Source organism: Lepisosteus platostomus, chromosome 3 (assembly GCF_059453375.1).
Source record: "Lepisosteus platostomus isolate fLepPlt1 chromosome 3, fLepPlt1.hap1, whole genome shotgun sequence".
Taxonomy (NCBI): domain Eukaryota; kingdom Metazoa; phylum Chordata; class Actinopteri; order Semionotiformes; family Lepisosteidae; genus Lepisosteus; species Lepisosteus platostomus.
In genome coordinates, this window is record NC_142613.1 from 68,355,175 (window position 1) to 68,374,705 (window position 19,531).

The following is a 19,531-nucleotide window of genomic DNA, read 5'->3' on the forward strand; positions in this document are numbered from 1 at the left end:
ACATGTGTGTACTGTATACAGCCTTTCAAGGCACATTGTCTCAAGGGACTGTACAATAAAACAAAAGATCCAGGTGTGCACAGAGTACAACTGTAAATTTAGTCAGGCCTTGAAAAATATTAAAATCGGACACAGCAGGTTTCCTTTTTGAAATGAAAATTCTGTTTTTCCTCTTCTTGTTGCTGTTCGCTGCGTCATCTCGGCAGCTTCCGGTAGTTAAGGGCTGACGTGTTTCTGCATTTGTGCAGCTGGCCAAGAACATTGGGAACGCTGGTTTCAACGAGATCATGGAGGCCAGCCTGCCCGTGGAGGAGACCGTCAAACCCACACCCTCGAGCGACATGTAAGTGGGAAGTCTCCCACTGGGAGGCAAGAGGAGCAGCTCGGGTCCGATAAAGAGGAGGTCACACTCATCAGCAGTGAAATACCGGATGAGTTCAATGACACTCTGGCCTTGTTGGGGGGGGCGGCAGCTTCTGTTCACTTCTGTCACCTTTAAGCCACCGAATACATTTCGTGTTCAAGGTCCGAGTGGAAAAACCTCAAATTAAATGTCAATTGCAAATGAACACGAGACGCCCTGTGAGTGTGGGGTGGATTTTACCATTGCCATGGTAATTATTATTATTAGGTGGGTAGCTGCGTCAGCATGCGTAGGCTGCAAAGGAACAAGTAATAGATTTATTCCATGCTGAAAAAAAGAAGAAAGAGAACACAACGTTTTGGCCGTGGAGCCTTCTTCAGGTGTGATTATTATTATTTATTTAAATCTCCCCGATCTCCCTTCCAGGCAGGCCCGGAAGGACTACATCACCGCCAAGTACACAGAAAGGAGGTTTGCCCGCAAGAAGTGTGCCGACAACGCCGCGAAGCTGCACAGCCTGTGTGAAGCCGTGAAGGCCAGAGACGTTTTCGCTTTGGTCCAGGTCTACGCTGAAGGTGTGGACTTGATGGAGCCGATTCCACTGGCAAATGGACACGTAAGCCCTGCTGTCGCTAAGATGGCCTTTCACAGCTCCCAGAGGCTCCTCGGCCTCAAGGCTGTGGGAGGAACAGCTCTGCGTGTTGGCTGTAGAGAGAGGAAACGGCACCCAGCTCAGTCCTCATCTCTTGCTCTGAGAGAGGAGGTGAAGGCCACCCTGTTAGGTTGTAAATTCTCTTCGTTGAAGGACGGTGGACTTCAACATGAATTCTATCAGGTTTTGAATGCCCCTGCATTTTGTGGACGTCTTGGTCGGTCGGCTATATGTCTCCAGAGATGTCACTTTGTTTCTTAAGAGTTACAGAACAAGCTACCCAGCCATTTTGTGGAAGTTGACCGCCGCGACTTCTTTCAGGAAACGACTGGATGAGATCTTTGGATCGAGAAGCTACTGACTACCAAATGAGTTAGCAGGGCCTCTTCTCCTTTGTAATCTTTTTATGTTCTTCAGCAACTAGTTATTAATGTACTGTAAGTGTATTGAGTCCTGTCATCGGTAACACTCAAAAACAGCACAGAAACTGGAACGTCAGCTTACATCACTTTCAATAACTGCTTTAGGGTCACAGTGGCCTAGAGCCAATCCCATGAAGCATTGCGCACAAGGCCGGATAAGCCCTGGACAGGATGCCAGGCCTTCGCCGGGCAAACACAGACACAAACACGTTCACACTCGCACCAGGGCCAATTCTCGCAGAAGCCAACTAACCTACTAGTATATTTTAGTACTGTGGGAGGAAACCTACAGGAACACAGGTAGGACATTCAGCCACACAGATAGCACCCCAGGAGTTGAAACCAGGGCCTCCGTGCTGTGAGGCAGCAATTTTAAACCTGGAAGTTATCTTGAACAAAATTAAAACTCGGAATCAGTCGTTCTCTGTTTAAACATTTGGAAATAAAAACATTTGAAAAGCTACAACACCGGTTTCCTTGAATTTGACAACAGAGCAAATTATATCAGATTGGTTTCATTGGTAACCTTTTAATAATCCATAAAGACCTGGATATTTAAACATTTTAATTGTGATCAATTGGAAACTCACACCACTTTACTTTATGCTCTAAATATAGGGTGTCATTAGACGACTTTTATTATATTTAAAAAAATAGAGCAGTTGTGCTCAATTCATATTGTGTACTATTTCCCTTTCATGTAGTTTATTTAGTTCTGAGTCAGATTGCGCAGCTATATAAATTGAGGCTTGAAAGGGGAAAAGTGCATTCAATTAAAAAAAAAAACTTCCCATTCTTTTATGGTTCGATTTTATTTTGTTTAAGCAGTAAAATCCTAGTCTGTTATTAATCTACTAGAACATTATAAAAATAATTTGATTTGACATGATTAAGTGCATCTATACCCGTGTGCGTTTTATGCAATTGCTTTTTTAATAGCAAAGCAGAAGAGCAGAATTCCAGGACTAAATACATCTATAATAATAACGAGGAAAATTATGGGCTACAGTTTAAAAATGATTTATATTTATCTGTTTCTTTTAGATAATGGATACATTTTAGAGCCGTATTGTTAGCACAAGAAAGTGTTCTTCAGACTTTTCTTTAGGAACTCTTTTGATGCAAAAGGGCAATCATGTAAAATATTATATGCAGGCAGTCTGTTTGCACTGTACGGTTCAATTGCATTAAGGATATCGTGTTGTATCCCTGCTGATATATTGGTTTTGACATGAATCCCACTCCTTGCTTGTTTTCTTCTCAGGAACAAGGGGAGACAGCACTTCATCTGGCAGTCAGACTGGTAGATCGAACGTCTCTCCACATCGTTGACTTCCTGACTCAGAACAGGCAAGTAGTTTTGAAACTAAGGAAAAAAAACCCAAATAAGCTCTGCTTTGCTTACCAAGTGAGGTTTGATCAGAGCGAAAGAGGAACATAAGCCCAGTAAACATGAGAACAAGGATATTCCTAGCTTCTTTATTGCGGCGAATTACCAAATTCACCTTGAGGAGCTGTTACCTTTAATATTTAATGGTGTCTGGCTTATCAAAGCTGCTCTCAGCAGTTGTGTGTGTTGCTCACCAGTGTCTGGTCTGTTTTCACAGTGGGAATCTGGATAAGCAGACTGCGAAAGGCAGCACAGCTCTGCACTACTGCTGCTTGACAGACAATATCGAGTGCCTGAAACTGCTGCTGAGAGGGAAGGCTTCCATTGAGATAGGTAAGCCGCAAGTGAAGAGGAGAGGAAGGCTGGTGAGCAGTTTTAACATTGGCTCAGCTGGTAAGGCTGTTTGTCTGAGTGCTCTCTGACCCAGACTTCGCAGGTTCGAGGCCGGGTCACGTCGCTAGTCGACTGCGACTGGGATTCCCCCCAGGGGCGGTTACTCACCGGTCGGGGGGGAGTCTGCATGTACTTCATTTTCCCCTGTGTGCGTATGCGGGGTTTCTGGTTGTGAGCCCACATGTGGGAAAAAGCATATGATTCGAAACAGCTGTGACACTCCTGGTCTGGCTTAATTCACACCTGGAAGTGCCTGGAGTCACTTCCTTTCTCGTTTGTCACTGGTGCTTCATCCACTCCCTCATCTTTGTGGATCTGTGACGGATTTCAGTTCAGGCATGGACTCTTCTGATAAGTGAATGAAATATGCATAGGAGATGGGGCCCATTTTTAAATTGTCCCTAAAATGGTGTACCGAGTGTAGGGGAGCTAGTTCCTTAATAGGGCTGAGAGTAAATATTAGTGTAAGGGAGGAAGCAGGATTTTCAAAGTCCTGCCCTGCTCAGTAGACAGGGGGAGGCCAGGGACCAGAATTCTCGTTTCTACTGTGAAATCCTTCCTAGACTGCTGACTAAACCATGTGCAAAAACTGAAAACCTGTAGAACTATCTCCAAGACTTTGGATTATTTTCCTTATGCACAGAAGTTTAGAAAGATAAGACGATAAAATTTAGAACTGCAGTGTGTGTGGGAACATACATTAATTAAATATCTCGTTACAATCAAGTTAGAGCACTAACGGAAAGCGGGGGACTGGAATGCATTTCTTGGCTTATAAAACGCACATGATCTAACCAGGCTGTTGTCTGCCACTGGTCTTGGTCTCCACCACGCTGAGCACAAGGACACGGTATGCAGTCATGCTGCAGGTCATGCGTTGCCATGAAGAGCTCTTTACAGTCGTGAAGCAGACAAAGGGAGAGAAGGAGGCTGTTGTTTTTTTTTTCCTTCTTTAAATCCAGACCCAAGGCGGACTCGCGTCCTGAACTTCAAGCAGAAAAGCTCGTTGTCATTACAGAGTAAGGGAAGGAGTCAGACTTGGAAATGTGGAGCCGTGTTCACAGATGCGTGGTGGGCCTGGAGGATGGCTCACATGCGCGCGCCCGCGCGCACACACACACACACACACACACACACACACACACACACACACACACACACACACACACACACACTGCACTCTTGCCGGTCGGGTTGAAGTTGTCGTTTTCCTTCACAGCCAACGAGGCTGGGGAGACGCCGCTGGACATCGCCAGACGCCTGAAGCACACGCAGTGTGAGGAGCTGGTAGGGCTGGAGGCCGTCTCTCGCACCCCCCCCCCCCCCCAGGTGGCTTGAATACAGAGTTGAACAGGACACGGTCATCACGCTCATCCTTCTTGTCTCTTTGTCCCCCACCCGCCGCCTGCAGCTGACCCAGGCCTTGTCCGGGAAGTTCAATGCCCACGTCCACGTGGAGTACGAGTGGCGGCTGCAGAACGAGGACCTGGACGAGAGCGACGAGGACGTGGATGAGAAGGTGGGCGTTCGGGTCGCGCCCGGGCTGTGGGGGACGGGTCACACACGCGGGTCACACACAGGTCCTGCTGCCGGCACGTTCGGGTCGCGCCCGGGCTGTGGGGGACGGGTCACACACAGGTCCTACCCATCACGGGCCCACAACCCTGCGTCTGCTGGTTTCCCTTCCAGCCGAGCAAGTGGTGCGTCTTTAACTTAACTCCATTGGTTACTTTGACCTTTTTTTCCCCACTTTGTAATCAAAGAGAAGCATGAAAGTACTTCACGATCACAGGAACTAATATCACTGTTGACTTGGTCTGTAAGTAGATAGCCAGTCAGTTACTTTCATTTTCTTTTTTGCATGAATCTGCATTTCTTTTACTCGTGGTTCAATACGTGCGGTATTTGAGTAATCACTTCATGCCTTTTTAATGCTGGAGAGCGTTGTTCACCTGTAGCTGCAACATAAAACGAATTGCTTTTCTTTAAAATGCCCAAATGTGCTGATCGGATGTGATGTACTTTCTACCAGGGTTCGTAGTGTACGTTTACATATGTTTTTTAATGTGCTACAACACTAAAAAATACTTATCATAAGTGTACAGTAGTTTCAGGGGTGTAAAGCCATTATAGAGCTGTCTGGCCCAATTTGATTAAGGACTGCGAGCTCTTGAGTAAATTGTATTATGGGAAAAAAAGGGGTCTATTTAGTGGTATTCTGTTGATTTCATGCACCATGTCTGCTTAAGAGTTTGTATGTTCTCCCAGTGTTCGCTTGGATTTCCTCACACTGACCAAAGACTTACTGCTCGGCAGTGTCGGTTCATTTCTTACTGGGAGGTTAACAGGCTTCTGGGAAATTTGGCCCTGGCGTGAGTGTGTGTGTCCCTGCGATGGACTGGTGTCCCTTCCAGGGTGTATCCGGCCTTGTCCCCGTTGCTTGTTGGGAGAGACTTCCGTTCCCTGCAACCCTGAATTGGAAGAAGCAGTTAGAAAACGGAGGGATGCTTTTTGCGATGGACTAAAATAAAATGCTGTAAAAGCGTGTGGATTTGCCTTCTTCGTAAGAGGTTACGGCTGAACCAGGAGGTACTGAACTTCTTCCCTTCGCCCCACTACCCTCTCCCCGCCGTGTGCCAGCAGCCCAGTCCCCTCCGCCGGGACGAGCGCCCTGTCAGCTGCTACCAGCCCAGCGCCAACCAGCTGCAGCCCAACATCGCCGCCCTGGCGCGCGACGCCGCCAACCTGGTGAAGGACAAGCAGAGGGGCTTCATCCCCAGCCTGGTCAACAACGAGACCTACGGCGCCGTCCTGAGCTCCAGCCCGCCTGCCGGCCAGGCTCCGGGCCTGGGGACCACCGCCGCCCCCCCGCTGCCTCCCCGCAACATAGGCAAAGGTAAGGAGTGGGAATGCTGGGGCCTGGCGGAGAACCTGACTACTCCTAATGCAGCGCCGTGCGGTACACTTGTGGGGAACACTTGCAGCCAAATGGAACGCTTAGAATCGATTGTGAGGTCACAAGGGAAGTTCAAAAGCACATTGAGGTGTGTCAGGCAGCGTAATTAAACTACTGCATGTCTGCGTGATCAAAAGCCAGGGCACCTGCTTTTCAAAAATCCTTGTTCCTTCAGAGGTGCATTTCTTTTGCTTCTCCGTATGTAAATTCAGGAGCGGGGGGATTAATTTCTCGCACAGGCACGTGTTACGGGACGTTCAGCTGGCGTAGCTGGGCGGTGTCGGTTCATTTCTTCAAAGCTGCTTGGAAGTGGGGGAGAAAAGGCAGAGCTGGTCTGTCCAGAAACGCACATGGAGGGGGCGGCTGGCTTCTCAAGAGTGTCTCGCACGCTCGTCCACACCATCGCTGGCTGGCGATGGCATTCGTAACGTGCCAGCCAGGGCTTTTGTAATCGGGGCTGATGAAAACCAGGACGGCGGGAGGTGATTAACCGCCAGGCCTGCCGTTCTCCTGCTGGCGTGCGGTGAATCTGAGAAGATGGTGCAGCGGTGCGAGACTGTAGGCGCGCCGTGTGCTGGCCTCCTCCTCCTCCTCCTGCCCCCCCCCTCCCCGGTCTAACGCTCCTCCTGCCGCCCTCTCCACAGTGCAGCTGTCGGGCCCCGGTGTCGGGGCGCAGGCCCCCGGCTCCGCCGTGTGGAAGGCCGGCCCCCTGGAGCCGGGCGGCAGGCAGAGGTCGTCCTCGGACCCCCCCAACATCCAGCCGCCCGTCCCCCCGCTGCGCGTCACCTCCACGGCCCGTGAGTAACCGCCTCGGCCCGGCCCGTTTCACGCCCATCTGGCGTTCGCCAGCCGCCGCGGGGTCTCCAGTGTGGTCTCTGGTAGTGGTTTAAGAAGTCATTCCTGATCGAGGCGTCTTGTGGCTCGGCTGCGGAAGTCTCCCAAGAAATGAAAGGGCTTGACGGACGCTGATGAAATATTTGTGCTCTCCTCCCACAGCAAGCCGTTCCATGTCTGTATGGGAGCCCGGGTCGTCTTTGCTCGATTTTGAAGGCTGGAGGGTGAAATCGGGTGTCGTAGCGACGAGAGACTAACTTCCTGCCCTCTCTGTCGATCGTCCACATTAAAAAATACACTTTGTTTTTAGTTACTCTAGAAGAAAAAAAAACACGATGCCGTTTCATTCTCTTGGGAATAGGTTGTTTCTGAGCTGCATGAACCCACGAACCGCACGAGCAGTTCAGTCCGTTTTTACCGCCTGGCTTGGCAGAGCCCTCGTTCCGGCCGCCAGACAGGGCCAAAAGCCTTTCGTCAGATTAGCCCCGCTTGTTTCCCCAATAGCCCGGAGGTGTTTGAATAGCAAAGACGACGCAGACGGGATTCACAGTTGCCCTGTGTCGGTCAGGCTGTTGCCCCTCTACCAGCGAAGACGTCCCGTTTCTAAAAGCTCCCCGTTCCATCCCCGCAGTCCTTCCGCCTGCCACCCCGCCGCCCCCTGTTGCCAAGACGGTGAGCGTGATGGAGGCCATGAACCTGCAGTCCAAGCAGGCGGGGCCTCCCCCTGTGCCGCCGGTCAAGCCCCCTCCTCCGCCTCTGCCTCCCCAGCCTCCCGGCAGAGCCCCGCCCAGGTCTCCCAGGTAACCCCGCGCTTCCGCGGAAACCCGCTGCTCGCAGAAGGGCCTTCTGGGATGCGTCGGCCCCAGGATGGCCGGAGGATCCTAGAATCTGAATCTCCATTCAAAAAAACAAACAAACATTTTATGAGCATGTGGATAATTGGATTGACAGTCATGCGCTTTATGTTCAGTATATAGTGTCCGTGTCCTAGCTGGGTGTCCTGTTTAGTAAAGGTTCGTTAATGCCAATTAGTATCCCAAAGTTTTTGCTTCTGCTTTATTAGCATTTTCAAGAAGTCTGGTTTCCATCTGTAATATATTACACCCAAAATGCAGAACATTTTAGAATTTTCTTTAAAAAAAAACAACTTTCTTTGAAGTATGTGAGAACAAGTGAGACTTTACTCAGCATTAGGATAGTCTGTAAGTCTTACAGCTAATGAGGGGAAGCAATTTTTTTTAAATTACATTCTCTCGTTCTTTTGTCATCCAGCATGGTTTAGTCATTAAATTTGATTTGTATTTTGTGATTTGCAGCTCTGAAAAGACATTTAACAAAGGACTCCGTACAGGGCTGGGATGTGCAGAAAAACAAGGTACATTATTCTAAACAACTTTAACTGTGCTAAATCCATAAAGTTGTGCTTCAGGCTTTAAGAATGGGCTTCTCACACGTGTTTTAAAGTATGTGATTTTAGTTTATTCAGGAAATAATGGTTTCAGGCAAGATAATTCACTTGATGCTTTAATTGTTATGCCCCTTCACATAATGTAGTAATAATAATAATAAATTGAGATTCTAAAATGTTGTTCTTTGAGCTCCCTCTTGGCAATCTTATTAGATACGTGTTAGCTCTATAATGATAGCACATGGTTGTTTTACGACCATTTGAAGCATTTACATCCCAACCGACACAGAGAATAGAAAATTCTCAGTGTGACTTTGCTGTGTGTCCTCCTGAGCAGATAAGGACGCGCCTGGATCCTCAGGCTCTTCCCAGAATTCTGTGGGCCAGGTTCCGCCCCCAGCTCCCATGCCCAGGAAGACCTACCTGGTGAGTTCCCGCCTGCTTCAGGGCCCCGTGCACACCTCTGTCCACCGACTGGTTCACTTGCGCCTGCACAGTTCTCTCCACTCTGGTAAAGTAAGGAGGAAAGGGCAAGCTAAGCTTGGCTTAAGTTCCTGCTGTCCACATTTGCGGTGCTCAATAAGTTATTGTTTTAGTCTGTCTAGATATTAGGTTGGTTCCTTTCCTTTACCGGTCTCGGTGAGTGTATGTAAGTGAACGTGGCTTAATTCTGACATCCAGGAGTTATTCGATGTCCTCCAGCTATGTCTCAGGCTTTCTGTGGAAGAACCATACTTTGTTTGGCTGGTTCTAGACTCCTTAACATTTTATAGACTTCACATTGTACTTTAAGACACCTGAGCTTTTCCAGTGACAGCCTCTAGTAGACCATACTAAAAATACAGCTTACGTTTGTGTTTTTAAGTCTTCCCTCAAAACATATTTTTTTCAGTGGCCTTCAATACGCAATCTATTTTAGATTCTCAAATCTTTTTGTTGTAAATTGTGTTTACAGTGTACTATCTTTTTTGTAAAGGCTTTGAGAATGCTCTTTATTGAAGGGCACTCTATACAAATAAAACTTTGACCTGCACACTTCTTTTCTAGAGATTAGAAAGGGGCTTTCACGATCAAGGCACGCTGTGTAGGAGCTGGGGGTCCCGTGACAGTGCACGAATAGCACAGGCGCACTCTAGCAAAACGTTTTGTACCCACTTTTAAAAATGTCTAAGGGAGGGGTTATAGTATTAGAATTATCTCCCTCCCCCTCCTCTTAAATGACGTGCCCGTCTTCTTGCGGCCTCCTGAGATACTCGGGCTTCTGGTATCTCAACCTCACTCTCCTAACCCTTCCCGCGCCAGTGACCTGCCAGGCGTTTTCAGAGCGCCGCGATGCAGGCGCCAGAGACGTGAGGCTCAGCAGAACAGCGTTAAAGGGCCGTTCCATGCCAGAGGGCCTGGTTATTGCAGTGGTTATTATGTGAGCTGTAGCTCGTATAAACACCTAAAAGTTTTAAGTGGCTGAAGTCCCAGGTGATTTATTCCCTCCCTCTGCAGAGTGGGCCCTGCAGAATGCCACACAAACACAGAGCAGGAATGAAATAAATCCCTGCCTGCGCCTCCACTGAGCGCCTCCACTGAGCGCAGCAGAGCAGAGCGCTTTCCAGCCAGGGTTTCAGCATTCTGACCCTCAGTGGACACAGGGTTCGCTGGCAAATGGAGAGATGTTTGGAGGGCAGCTGCAGTGACAGCAAGTCCGACTCCTTCACGAAAAGACGTCGCCGTTTGTGAACAGAGCATGTACCATAGCAATCAGGAGATGATCCTTGGGTAAGCTTTACGGACGCACGGAGGTCCGTCGTCTTGCGGTGTTAATCCTGCTGTCCGAGGCAGTATCCTCGAAATTTGCTGCAGTGAGTAAAAGCACCTGCGCTCCAGAGGATGAATGGGAAATTGGGCCTGGAGCCAGGAACCACAAAGTGAAACACGGCAGGAAAGGATAGGAGATGAAAGCTGAACTCGGAGAGTCCAGGAAAGAGCTCTTCTGAATCCAGCGTTTTCCTTTAAAGAGTTTTCGTTTTGAAAAATCTGAATGCTGGAAAAACGGACGTTGTTTAGAATTGAATTCTGCTCAAGATCCTCCGTCTGTCTCCTTGCCATTTGAGAGTACCGAAGGCAAGGGCAAGGCGACACCATGGTAACCACATCTCTGTGGATGTCTTTTAATTGACGACTAATGTGTCTTTGTTCACTTTCCTTGCTAGCATGTGGGTGGAAGTTAATTTTCAATTTCATTTCAGACCTAGAATCCATTTTTTTATGAGATTTGTATGGAGACATTGTAACCCTAAAGCAGTTTTAATTTCCTTCCCATACTCTTGAAGAACAGAAGAGTTTATGATGTGCAGAAGAAAAACATTTCCCATATAATTATGATCTTTTGAGGGCTTTATGGTGTTTTAGCATGGGACTGCCGATACTAGATACTTGAAACCATGTTAAAGAAATTAACCGCACAAAATGCAGTTGTGCAGATCTTATAATGATGACTTACTGCAGGACCATGTGAAAAGTCATGTATCTGCTGGTTTCCAGAGTCTCTTTAAAGCACCAGCGCCCACAGAGCTCAGAGAAATGATTAAATTGGTCCCATTCCTTCAATAAACAGCACAGTTGGAATGGAAACTTGCAGACACACTGGATAGATAGCCCTGACCTACCACACATTTTACCTCTTGATCTTCACTGAAATGTAAGCAGGCCACCCCTAGTTACCTGGTACCCCTGCTGACACGACAGATTTGTGTAAAGTATGGTTCCCAAGAGGCACAATCGGAAAGGTATTTTCCGGGAGCGCGGGTTGATCCCACTGGCTCTGACGTCACTCGTGTCATTAGCTAGCCCAGGATTCAGTAACTTCCAGCAGGTCATTGACGGAGCTCCACTGGGGAAGGTGGGCGATGACAAGGGACATCTTGGGGTCTTTCCAGGTACATCTCCGCTTTTGCAGGAAAGTTTGCAAACAAGGGAAGGCCATTCGGCCAGTTTCACTCACTTGCTTGTTAGCAGGTAATTGATCCAGGATTCTCACCCTGCCATTTCTTGTTCCAGTCTCCCACAGCTTTGTGTAAAAACAAAGAAAAGGCACCACCTGTTCTCGGTTTTAAAATCGCTCCTCCATAGTGCTGTCCTCCCTTTTGCCTCATCTTGTCAAAAAGGCAACTGCTGCAACCTTACTAAGGCACCTGCAAGCTTGCATTGATGTCCATGAGGTGTACTGCTTGTCCAGTCGGCTTGCTCTCCTGTCGGGGCTTCAGCACGATGAAGGAGGATTGGCGTGGTGGAGGAGCCAGTCCCTAATCTCCATGTGAGACGGGAGACGGAGCTGCCTCCTCTGGAGCTGACTGGCGATCCCAAAATTGGGTCAGCGTTCAATGAACGCAAAGTCAGAGAAAGGGCCTCCAGGGCAGCTCAGCTGTGCTCACGCAGGAGCAGGGTGAATTCCATGGTCAGGGGTCCGAGCCTGGGTCATGTCTGTGACCTGGATTCCCCAGGCAGAGACGCAAACATGGTTCAGTGCCGCCAAGGGTCTGGAGCGATTAGTCAAACCCCAATAGGTTCTCAGCCTGCTAGGCGCATACACCGCCTGCGTTGCTGTGAGCGAGGGACGCGCCTCTCCTCCAGTCGGCACTGTACGGGGCCATGTGGCCTGTGGTGTGTTAATAGACGAGACGCTCGAAGGCAGGAGAGTCAGAGGAGTCTGCCCACACCTCCTCGTTCTCCCCCGTGTGCGGATGCAGTGTTTGTGACCACGAGCCAAGATGTGAAACGCAAGTAATTGGCTATTCCCAATCTGGTGGGTATAACAAAATGTAATTGGCGATTCATATTTTTTAAATAAATGTTAAAATGGAGGCAAAAGCAGTTGTCCAGGTGCTTTTTTCCAGCATTTGACCTGCTGTTCATTTTAGTGAGTTTTTAATTGTCATTGAAACAGTTCTAGGTTTGTAAAGACAGTTTATCCGAAGACCGGCATTGTAATGATTTTTCGTAACTTGTGACAAAAGGGCCTCAGGACTGTGAAACTCCTGTTCAGCCCAACTGTTTGCCTTTCGAAACCAGGGAAGAGGAGAAGAGAGTGAAGCTGGGGAAAAAGAGATCGTAAGACAGGGCCTGAATTGTATTGGTCTCTCTCTCTCTCCTCCCCCAGAAACACAAGCCCAAGAGGGTGAAAGCTATTTATAACTGTGTCGCTGACAACCCCGACGAGCTGACGTTCTCGGAGGGGGAGGTGATCGTGGTTGACGGAGAGGAAGACCAGGAGTGGTGGGTAAGTGCGCCGGTGCGGATCGGGAGGCAGGCTGGCCCTGGAAGCCGGTGGGAAGAAACGCAGCTCGTCCGAGGGCCTGGAGTCCCGGCACTCTTTCCGCCTTCCCTCCTTCCTTCCTGTGCGGGATGCGTTTTCCGAGTGGGACCAGCCGCGACACGTTTTTCCCTGAAGTCTTTTTCAAAATCTGCGAGCGCAAAACATTGACCGTGCGTCGCTCCTTATTCTCAAAGGAAGTTCATCGGATACGATTCCAAGCCCTCTTGTTTTGAGTTACCATTCCTCTTCCAATACTCATTTCCCCCCTGTGATCTTGTTTAATACTACTGAGCTCATTACGTACAGTATGTTATGGTTCTTTTCAAGTTTCGAGTTCCACCATGGCCTCTTGTGCTGGACTGCTGTTACACCAAACTAAGGTCAAACATGAATGAGAACAACGTTTTGTGATTTAGCACGTAACTAGTTTTTATATAGACCAGTTACTAGTATGTTATTAACACTCTATTGATGCTGTTATATGCAGGTTATTCCATTCAAGCTTCGTGATCCCCAAGGGGAAATTTGTTTTAAGGCAGAGTGGTACAGCAGTGTCTTAGGTGACTTTACATTCTGAGAGCGAGACTGCAGAGGGGATGAAAGATTTCTTGAGAACACTGAGGCATCTCCCAGATGGGAACAGTGTAGATTCACAATGGAGGGGGTGAGACACACACTCCATAATGCTCTTAGTCTTCATTTCAACACTCTGTAGAAGACATTTGGTTGATTTCATTGCTTATCCTCACTAATTTTCCCAGCCTGTTAAAATGAAGGGTACTGTTGTTGCCACACCAACAACCGAGACGGTATGTTAAAATACTTCCAATGGTGTGACACCATTCCCATAGGGGAAGAGGCAGGCCTAGAAAGAGATGGATAGATTGTGTGAGAAAAGATATGGAGGTTTGTGAAGTGAGTGAGGAAGATGTGGAGCTGTAGAGTCCGGTGACAGATTTCTTGGATAATGATGTCTCCCTCTCGCCTGTTTAAAGAGCTGAAGGTTCAAGGCTGTTTCCTAGGCTGTGCCTCCATTCCCTCAAGAGGGCACCAATTGAATAATAAAGTAATAATTCCGTACACTTAAATAGCGCTTTTCTGGACACTCCACTCAAAGTTCTGTACAGGTAATGGGGACCCCCCCCCCCCCCCTCCACCACCACCAGTGTGCAGCCCCACCTGGATGATGTGACAGCAGCCATAGTGCACCAGTACTCTCCCTACACACCAGCTCTCAGTGGGGAGGAGAGCAGAGTGATGAAGCCAGTTCAGAGATGGGGATTATAAGGAGGCCATGATTGGTAAAGGCCAGGGGGAAATTTAGCCAGGACACCGGGGTAACACCCCTACTCATGATTTTATGAGGTCAAACACCAGGTCACACACCAGGTTGCAAACCCACTCTTTTCTCCGACTGCCACAGCTGATCTCCCTCTTCCCCCCCTTGTCGTTCCGAACAGCTGGGCCACATCGAAGGCGAGCCCAAGAGGCGGGGCGCTTTCCCCGTGACGTTCGTACACTTCATCGTGGACTGACGGGCCTGCGGGGGCGAGGGCCCGGAGAGACTGTCCCAGCGCCCGCCATCTCCCGCCCGCTGGACCCGCGCCGGCACCGGGGCTGCTGGGCCAGGACCTGCCCTCGCAGGAGCTCGTGCTCCGGCTCCGGAGTGCTGGCGCGCGCCGCTCCACTGTGACGTCACTCTCGCGGACTGTGGCGGGAGTTCCGGGGGGGAGCGTTGCTAGATGGGTGAACGATCTTACATTGACTATTGAGCAAATCTCACAATAAATGCACTTTTTCACCTGGGTTAGTACTATTGCGGTCCGCAAACGAAACGGGAATCGAATCGGCAAGGACATCCAGCTGAAGACAAGGTCAAGCTCTTGTTTTAGAATACATTTGATTATTTTACAGAAATACTTTAGTGCAAGTGTTACTTTTCCCCCCACCTTGACTTCAAATAAGTGTAGGCTTTCTTAATGTTGTATTTGTTGCATGATTTGAAGAAAATTAGCAAAAAACCTTTTTGTACCGAGGCAAACGACATTAAGCTGTATAGGACCATACGCTGAAAAGTGCTGATAAGTCATTGTCTGTTTCTAATGGTGCTAAACCACAAATGTCCTGGACGTAGACGGCACACAAATGGAGGTCTTCTGCTTGAACTCCAATGTCTTCATTTGGAAGGAATCTTTTTGAGTTGACAGAGGGCCAGTCTATGAAATGTAGTTCTGCTCTGGCACACAACTGAGATGTGAAAGTGGAGACCTGGAAAACTAAGAAAACTCCTGGTCTTTGGTCTAAACTACTCCTTAAATAACAAATGGCCTTTTTTAAATGTACAATTCACAGCTGTTTTTAAGCCCCACCTCCAGGATCCCGGCCTGTCACGTTGTGTGTGTGTGTGTATGTCTACCAGTTAGAGAAATGTCCCACCTTTGGATTCGCTACAGTGCTCTGCCGTTCCTGAATTTAGTGGAGACACTGAGCATGAAGGAGCTCGCTGAGCATGGGTGCCAAGGTTGAATGCTGAAAAAAACACCGCTGTTAAATTTAAAAAAAAAATCAGATGGTGTTATACCAGTTCTACATTATAAGAAAACACTACGGCACTTAAATTATCTGACTGGGGTCTTGGAAGAATTGAACGTCGCTACCAGAAGAGTTCTGACACAGTGCGGGAGCCAGCCAGCTTGAACATGGCAGTACGAAGGGCACTAAGGCAGCTGCTCACTTTCCCCATCTCATCCGCGGGCCAGACCAGCGCTCCGGCTTCCTGTTCGGCATCATCTAACACAGCTGGGCAATTATCTGGACAGTTCTGTTGTTCACACATCCTGCACCCAGACAACATGAACGTTTTCTTTTCAAACTGGAACTCGGCTCTAGGTTGATTTAAAAAAAACCAACAAGGTCAGTCCTTTATTTACTACAAAGAACCAGTGGCTCTCGGCGGGAGATCCCGAACATTTTACATTCCTTTCAAATCAGCTTGCTTCCCTCTTACAGCGATGTTGAATTTTTGGTCACCTCCTAGGAGGCAAATCGTGCTTTTTCCTCGGCTTATTGTTTCTTTTCCCCAGTCGACAGGAAGTCCTTTTGTATCTTTCAGATTGTGATTCGTTGACTGTCTTCTGAGCAGGTGAGATCCACACAGATTTGACAACACGGTGACATGTGACTAAGATGCTGGAGAATGGCTCACTGAAAGCACAGCTGTTGCCATTGCAGCCGTCCTAAAGAGGGACAAACAAGTCACACGAAGCAGTCTCCTACATGTGCAGTGCACTGGAAAGCTGATTTGGGTCCGTTGTTTTGTGCCCTCCACTTGGCAAGACGTCTTTGACACCTTGAAGAAAAGTCCTCCTGGAGCAAACATGCTAAATATCCTCTGGCATGTAAGCTCGGAGCTTTGCATGCGTGTCAAAAGTGGCAAACGCGCCCATCGTTGCAGAACCAGCGGTGGTGAAGAATCCCAAGTTAACCCATTTCTCGCACACGGTTCTGCCGTGATAAAATAGTGGCCCAGTTTTCCAAGCCCAAAGGACTTTATTTTTTGTGCTAAACCACTTTCAGTTGATGTAGTGCAGAACGACAAACCGCCCTCCATCCCCGTCTTCTCCAGCGTCGCACAGGTCCACCGGTTAAACCCCAAAGAACTACCTGTGGCCGTGTGGCCGGGAGGAAAGGGCCAGTCTGCCTTGGGGGCCTCCTGCCTGGTGAGCAAGCGCGGCACGGGACACCGCTCTCAGGAAGGGGCGAGTTTGGATCCACTCTGCGAGAGCTTCACAGGACGCCTACCCTGAATATCCCCCTCCTTTTAGATCCCCGAGGGCCTGCGGGATCTTTCTGGCCCTCAGGCGGTACAGAAAATGGTCATGAGTGACGCCAACGCAGACAGCTAAAATGATATCCCACGAAATCTGTTAGGCGCTGTTTTAATTCTACCGGTGGCCACTTGAGATACAGGTAAATATTTTGAGGCTGTTGTTAAAGAGCATTGAATGTAATTAATTTGATTTTGGTTGCAGAGCAACTGTATATATATAGAATAACATTTTATCCTCCATGAACTATCCCCTTGATCTCATATGGACTGCAGCGACCTGAAATTAAAACACGCATGTGTAATAACCTGCAGTATGTACGTGCCACACTATTCCCATTTGATCCGTTTACTCACTGGAAATGGAATCTATTACTGTAAATATATCGACACGGGTTTGCCACTGTTGGTGTGTCCCGGAGAGCTAAGCTTGGCTCTTCCTGATGAGAGACGATTGCAGAAAAGTAGCCAGTGTTGGTGTGGCAAGGCAGATCGAACGGTCTGAGAGCAGTGGATGCATGAGTTCATGTTCACGTTAGATCACTGAGACTGCTTCGAAATGAATGAGATTGTTCAAATACATGGGAAACTAACTGGACTAAATAAAATACTATTCATATCAAAGAATCAGTAAGGCCTCTGCTTTCATTATTGTCATGACAGCTTTTAAAAAGTTATGTTTTTAACTTTGAATGCTGGTATGAAGGTTTTTTTTTAACAACGGTATCAGTTACCCAGACGTCTATTCTCATGCTGAAATGTGACAAATTCAGTATTGCTTTTTGCCAGTTATTTGATCTTTAATAGAAACTCAAGACTAGGCTTTTTCTACAAGGATTCTTGTTTCATGTTACTGCAGGAAGCACTGTTTTGATAGACCCAGGTGAGATATTCTCCTAACATATGACATGCATCCCACTTGCAGACTCAAGTGTGTTTCCTGCTTTTGTAAATTGTGTTGTCCATCCATTCATTTTCTAACTGCTGCTTCAGTCCAGGGTCGTGGGGGAGCCAGAGCCTATCCCAGCAAGCAGTGGGGCACATGGCAGGGTACACCCTGGTCAGGACGCCACACCACCCCAGGGCACACACAGACACGGAGACACTCGCACCAGAGCCACTTCTCCCACAAACAACTTAATTTACCAGTATCTTTGTGGGAGGAAACCCATGCAAACACAGGGAGCACATAGAAAAGTAAAGCCCAGGGCCCCGGCACTGCGAGGCAGCGATGCCAACTGCTGTGCCATCGTGTCTCTCAGAGTGTGTGGGCAGTGCAAGAGAAATCATTAAATGTGCACAAAACCATTGTTTTGGTTAACATTACAGCCAGACCTTCCATGAACCTTAAATAATTCAAGGAAAACGGCACCCTTCTGGCACCGGCAACTTATGTTGCTCCGAGTTCTAGTTAACACGGAGAGCCTGCCAGTGGCTATTCTGAAATGTAGGAGAAAATGGTTCAAAAGCGCCCTCTGCTGGGCAGTGGTGAGAATGGACTGTGAGCAGATCTGCACTGGTATCGATGGAAAATTAGGACAAAAGGGCTGCGTTGGTCTACTCTATGCTGTATGTGAAACAGCGGTGTTCAGGTGAACAAGCAGATGCTTTGCTGCATGTTCAGTACTATGTTGTGATCAGAGGGGTGAACATCTGACCACTGATCTGAAGGCATTAGGGGTCCATTACTAGATTTAAACTAGTAATGGACCCCTAACCCGGTTCTATTACTAGAACCGGGTTAATAATAATAATTGCTTACACTTATATAGCACTTTTCTGGAGACTCCACTCAAAGCGCTTTACAGGTAATGGGGACTCCCCTCCGCCACCACCAATGTGCAGCATCCACCTGGATGATGCGACAGCAGCCATAGTGCGCCAGAACGCTCACCACACATCAGCTATCAGTGGGGAGGAGAGCAGAGTAATGTAGCCAATTCTTAGATGGGGATTATTAGGGGGCCATGATTGGTAAGGGCCGGGGTTACTTCTCTACTCTTTTCGAGAAACGCCCTGGGATTTTGAATGACCACAGAGAGTCAGGACCTTGGTTTTACGTCTCATCCGAAGGACGGCGCCTGTTTACAGTATAGTGTCCCCCGTCACTATACTGGGGCATTAGGACCCACATGAGCCGCAGGGTGAGCACCCCCTGCTGGCCCCACTAACACCTCTTCCAGCAGCAACCTTAGTTTTTCCCAGGAGTCTCCCATCCAGGTACTGACCAGGCTCACACCTGCTGAGCTTCAGTGGGCTGCCAGTTGTGAGTTGCAGGGTGATGTGGCTGCTGGTTATATCATTTATTTAAAATATGATGTCAGCATGGTAAATACTAAAGTATTTGAATTAAAGCTAATACCATTTTGAAAAAATGATTTAAATTTGGTAAGTGACTTTTAAATTAAGTAAAATTCACAGCCGAATTTGACGGGAGTGGTTAGGGCTCGGTATCATAAAGGTTGTGTTAAAAATCTCAGGTGGAGCACTGCTGTTGTAGCCTTGAGTGAGGTACCACAGTCAGACGGCTCCAGTAAAATCCCTAGCTGTATCACTAGTCACAAATAAGTCACTGTGGCCAAAAGCGTCCGCTGAATAAATTAACAATAATAATCCAGCAATTATATAAATTACAAACTAATAATTTCTGGCATCTGATATATTGTTAATTTATTCTGACTTCACCACCAGACATTTTTCTTCTCAGAGGGTAACATGGGTAGCTAAACCTTTGCTGAAACACCAGGTTTTAAAACGATTGCAATGTTTCTCTGCTAAAGCGAAGGTGAAAACAGCTCGGCAACATGGTGTTGATATCATAGTCCTCAGGAGACAGCTTCTGTAGGTCAAAAAGAATGTTATCTGTGCTGTTCCACAAGTCAGAGGGCACAAGTGTAAACAGTGTGGAAGTCAATAAACACTAAGAGCAGTAGACACTTCTTTATCCAAACAGTGGTGGGAGTGTGGAACAGGCTACCCA

At 48.0% G+C, this 19,531-nt stretch overlaps 1 protein-coding gene across 2 annotated transcripts in view; it reads left to right on the plus strand.

Moving 5' to 3' along the window:
* asap2a (ArfGAP with SH3 domain, ankyrin repeat and PH domain 2a) overlaps positions 1-17,178 on the plus strand; it is a 101,562-nt gene extending 84,384 nt beyond the window's left edge. Inside the window, exons 16-28 of one of the 2 annotated variants that reach the window (XM_088626579.1) lie at positions 249-343; positions 791-980; positions 2,703-2,788; positions 3,046-3,161; positions 4,441-4,508; positions 4,633-4,740; positions 5,862-6,117; positions 6,822-6,974; positions 7,643-7,811; positions 8,328-8,386; positions 8,757-8,845; positions 12,570-12,689; positions 14,186-17,178. In XM_088626579.1, coding sequence (XP_088482705.1) covers positions 249-343; positions 791-980; positions 2,703-2,788; positions 3,046-3,161; positions 4,441-4,508; positions 4,633-4,740; positions 5,862-6,117; positions 6,822-6,974; positions 7,643-7,811; positions 8,328-8,386; positions 8,757-8,845; positions 12,570-12,689; positions 14,186-14,260 — 1,584 coding nt within the window. In that variant the 3' untranslated portion in view covers positions 14,261-17,178. The remainder of the gene's footprint in view (positions 1-248; positions 344-790; positions 981-2,702; positions 2,789-3,045; positions 3,162-4,440; positions 4,509-4,632; positions 4,741-5,861; positions 6,118-6,821; positions 6,975-7,642; positions 7,812-8,327; positions 8,387-8,756; positions 8,846-12,569; positions 12,690-14,185) is intronic. The other variant, XM_088626580.1, reaches the window with a different exon arrangement.
* The last annotated feature ends 2,353 nt before the right edge of the window (positions 17,179-19,531 follow it).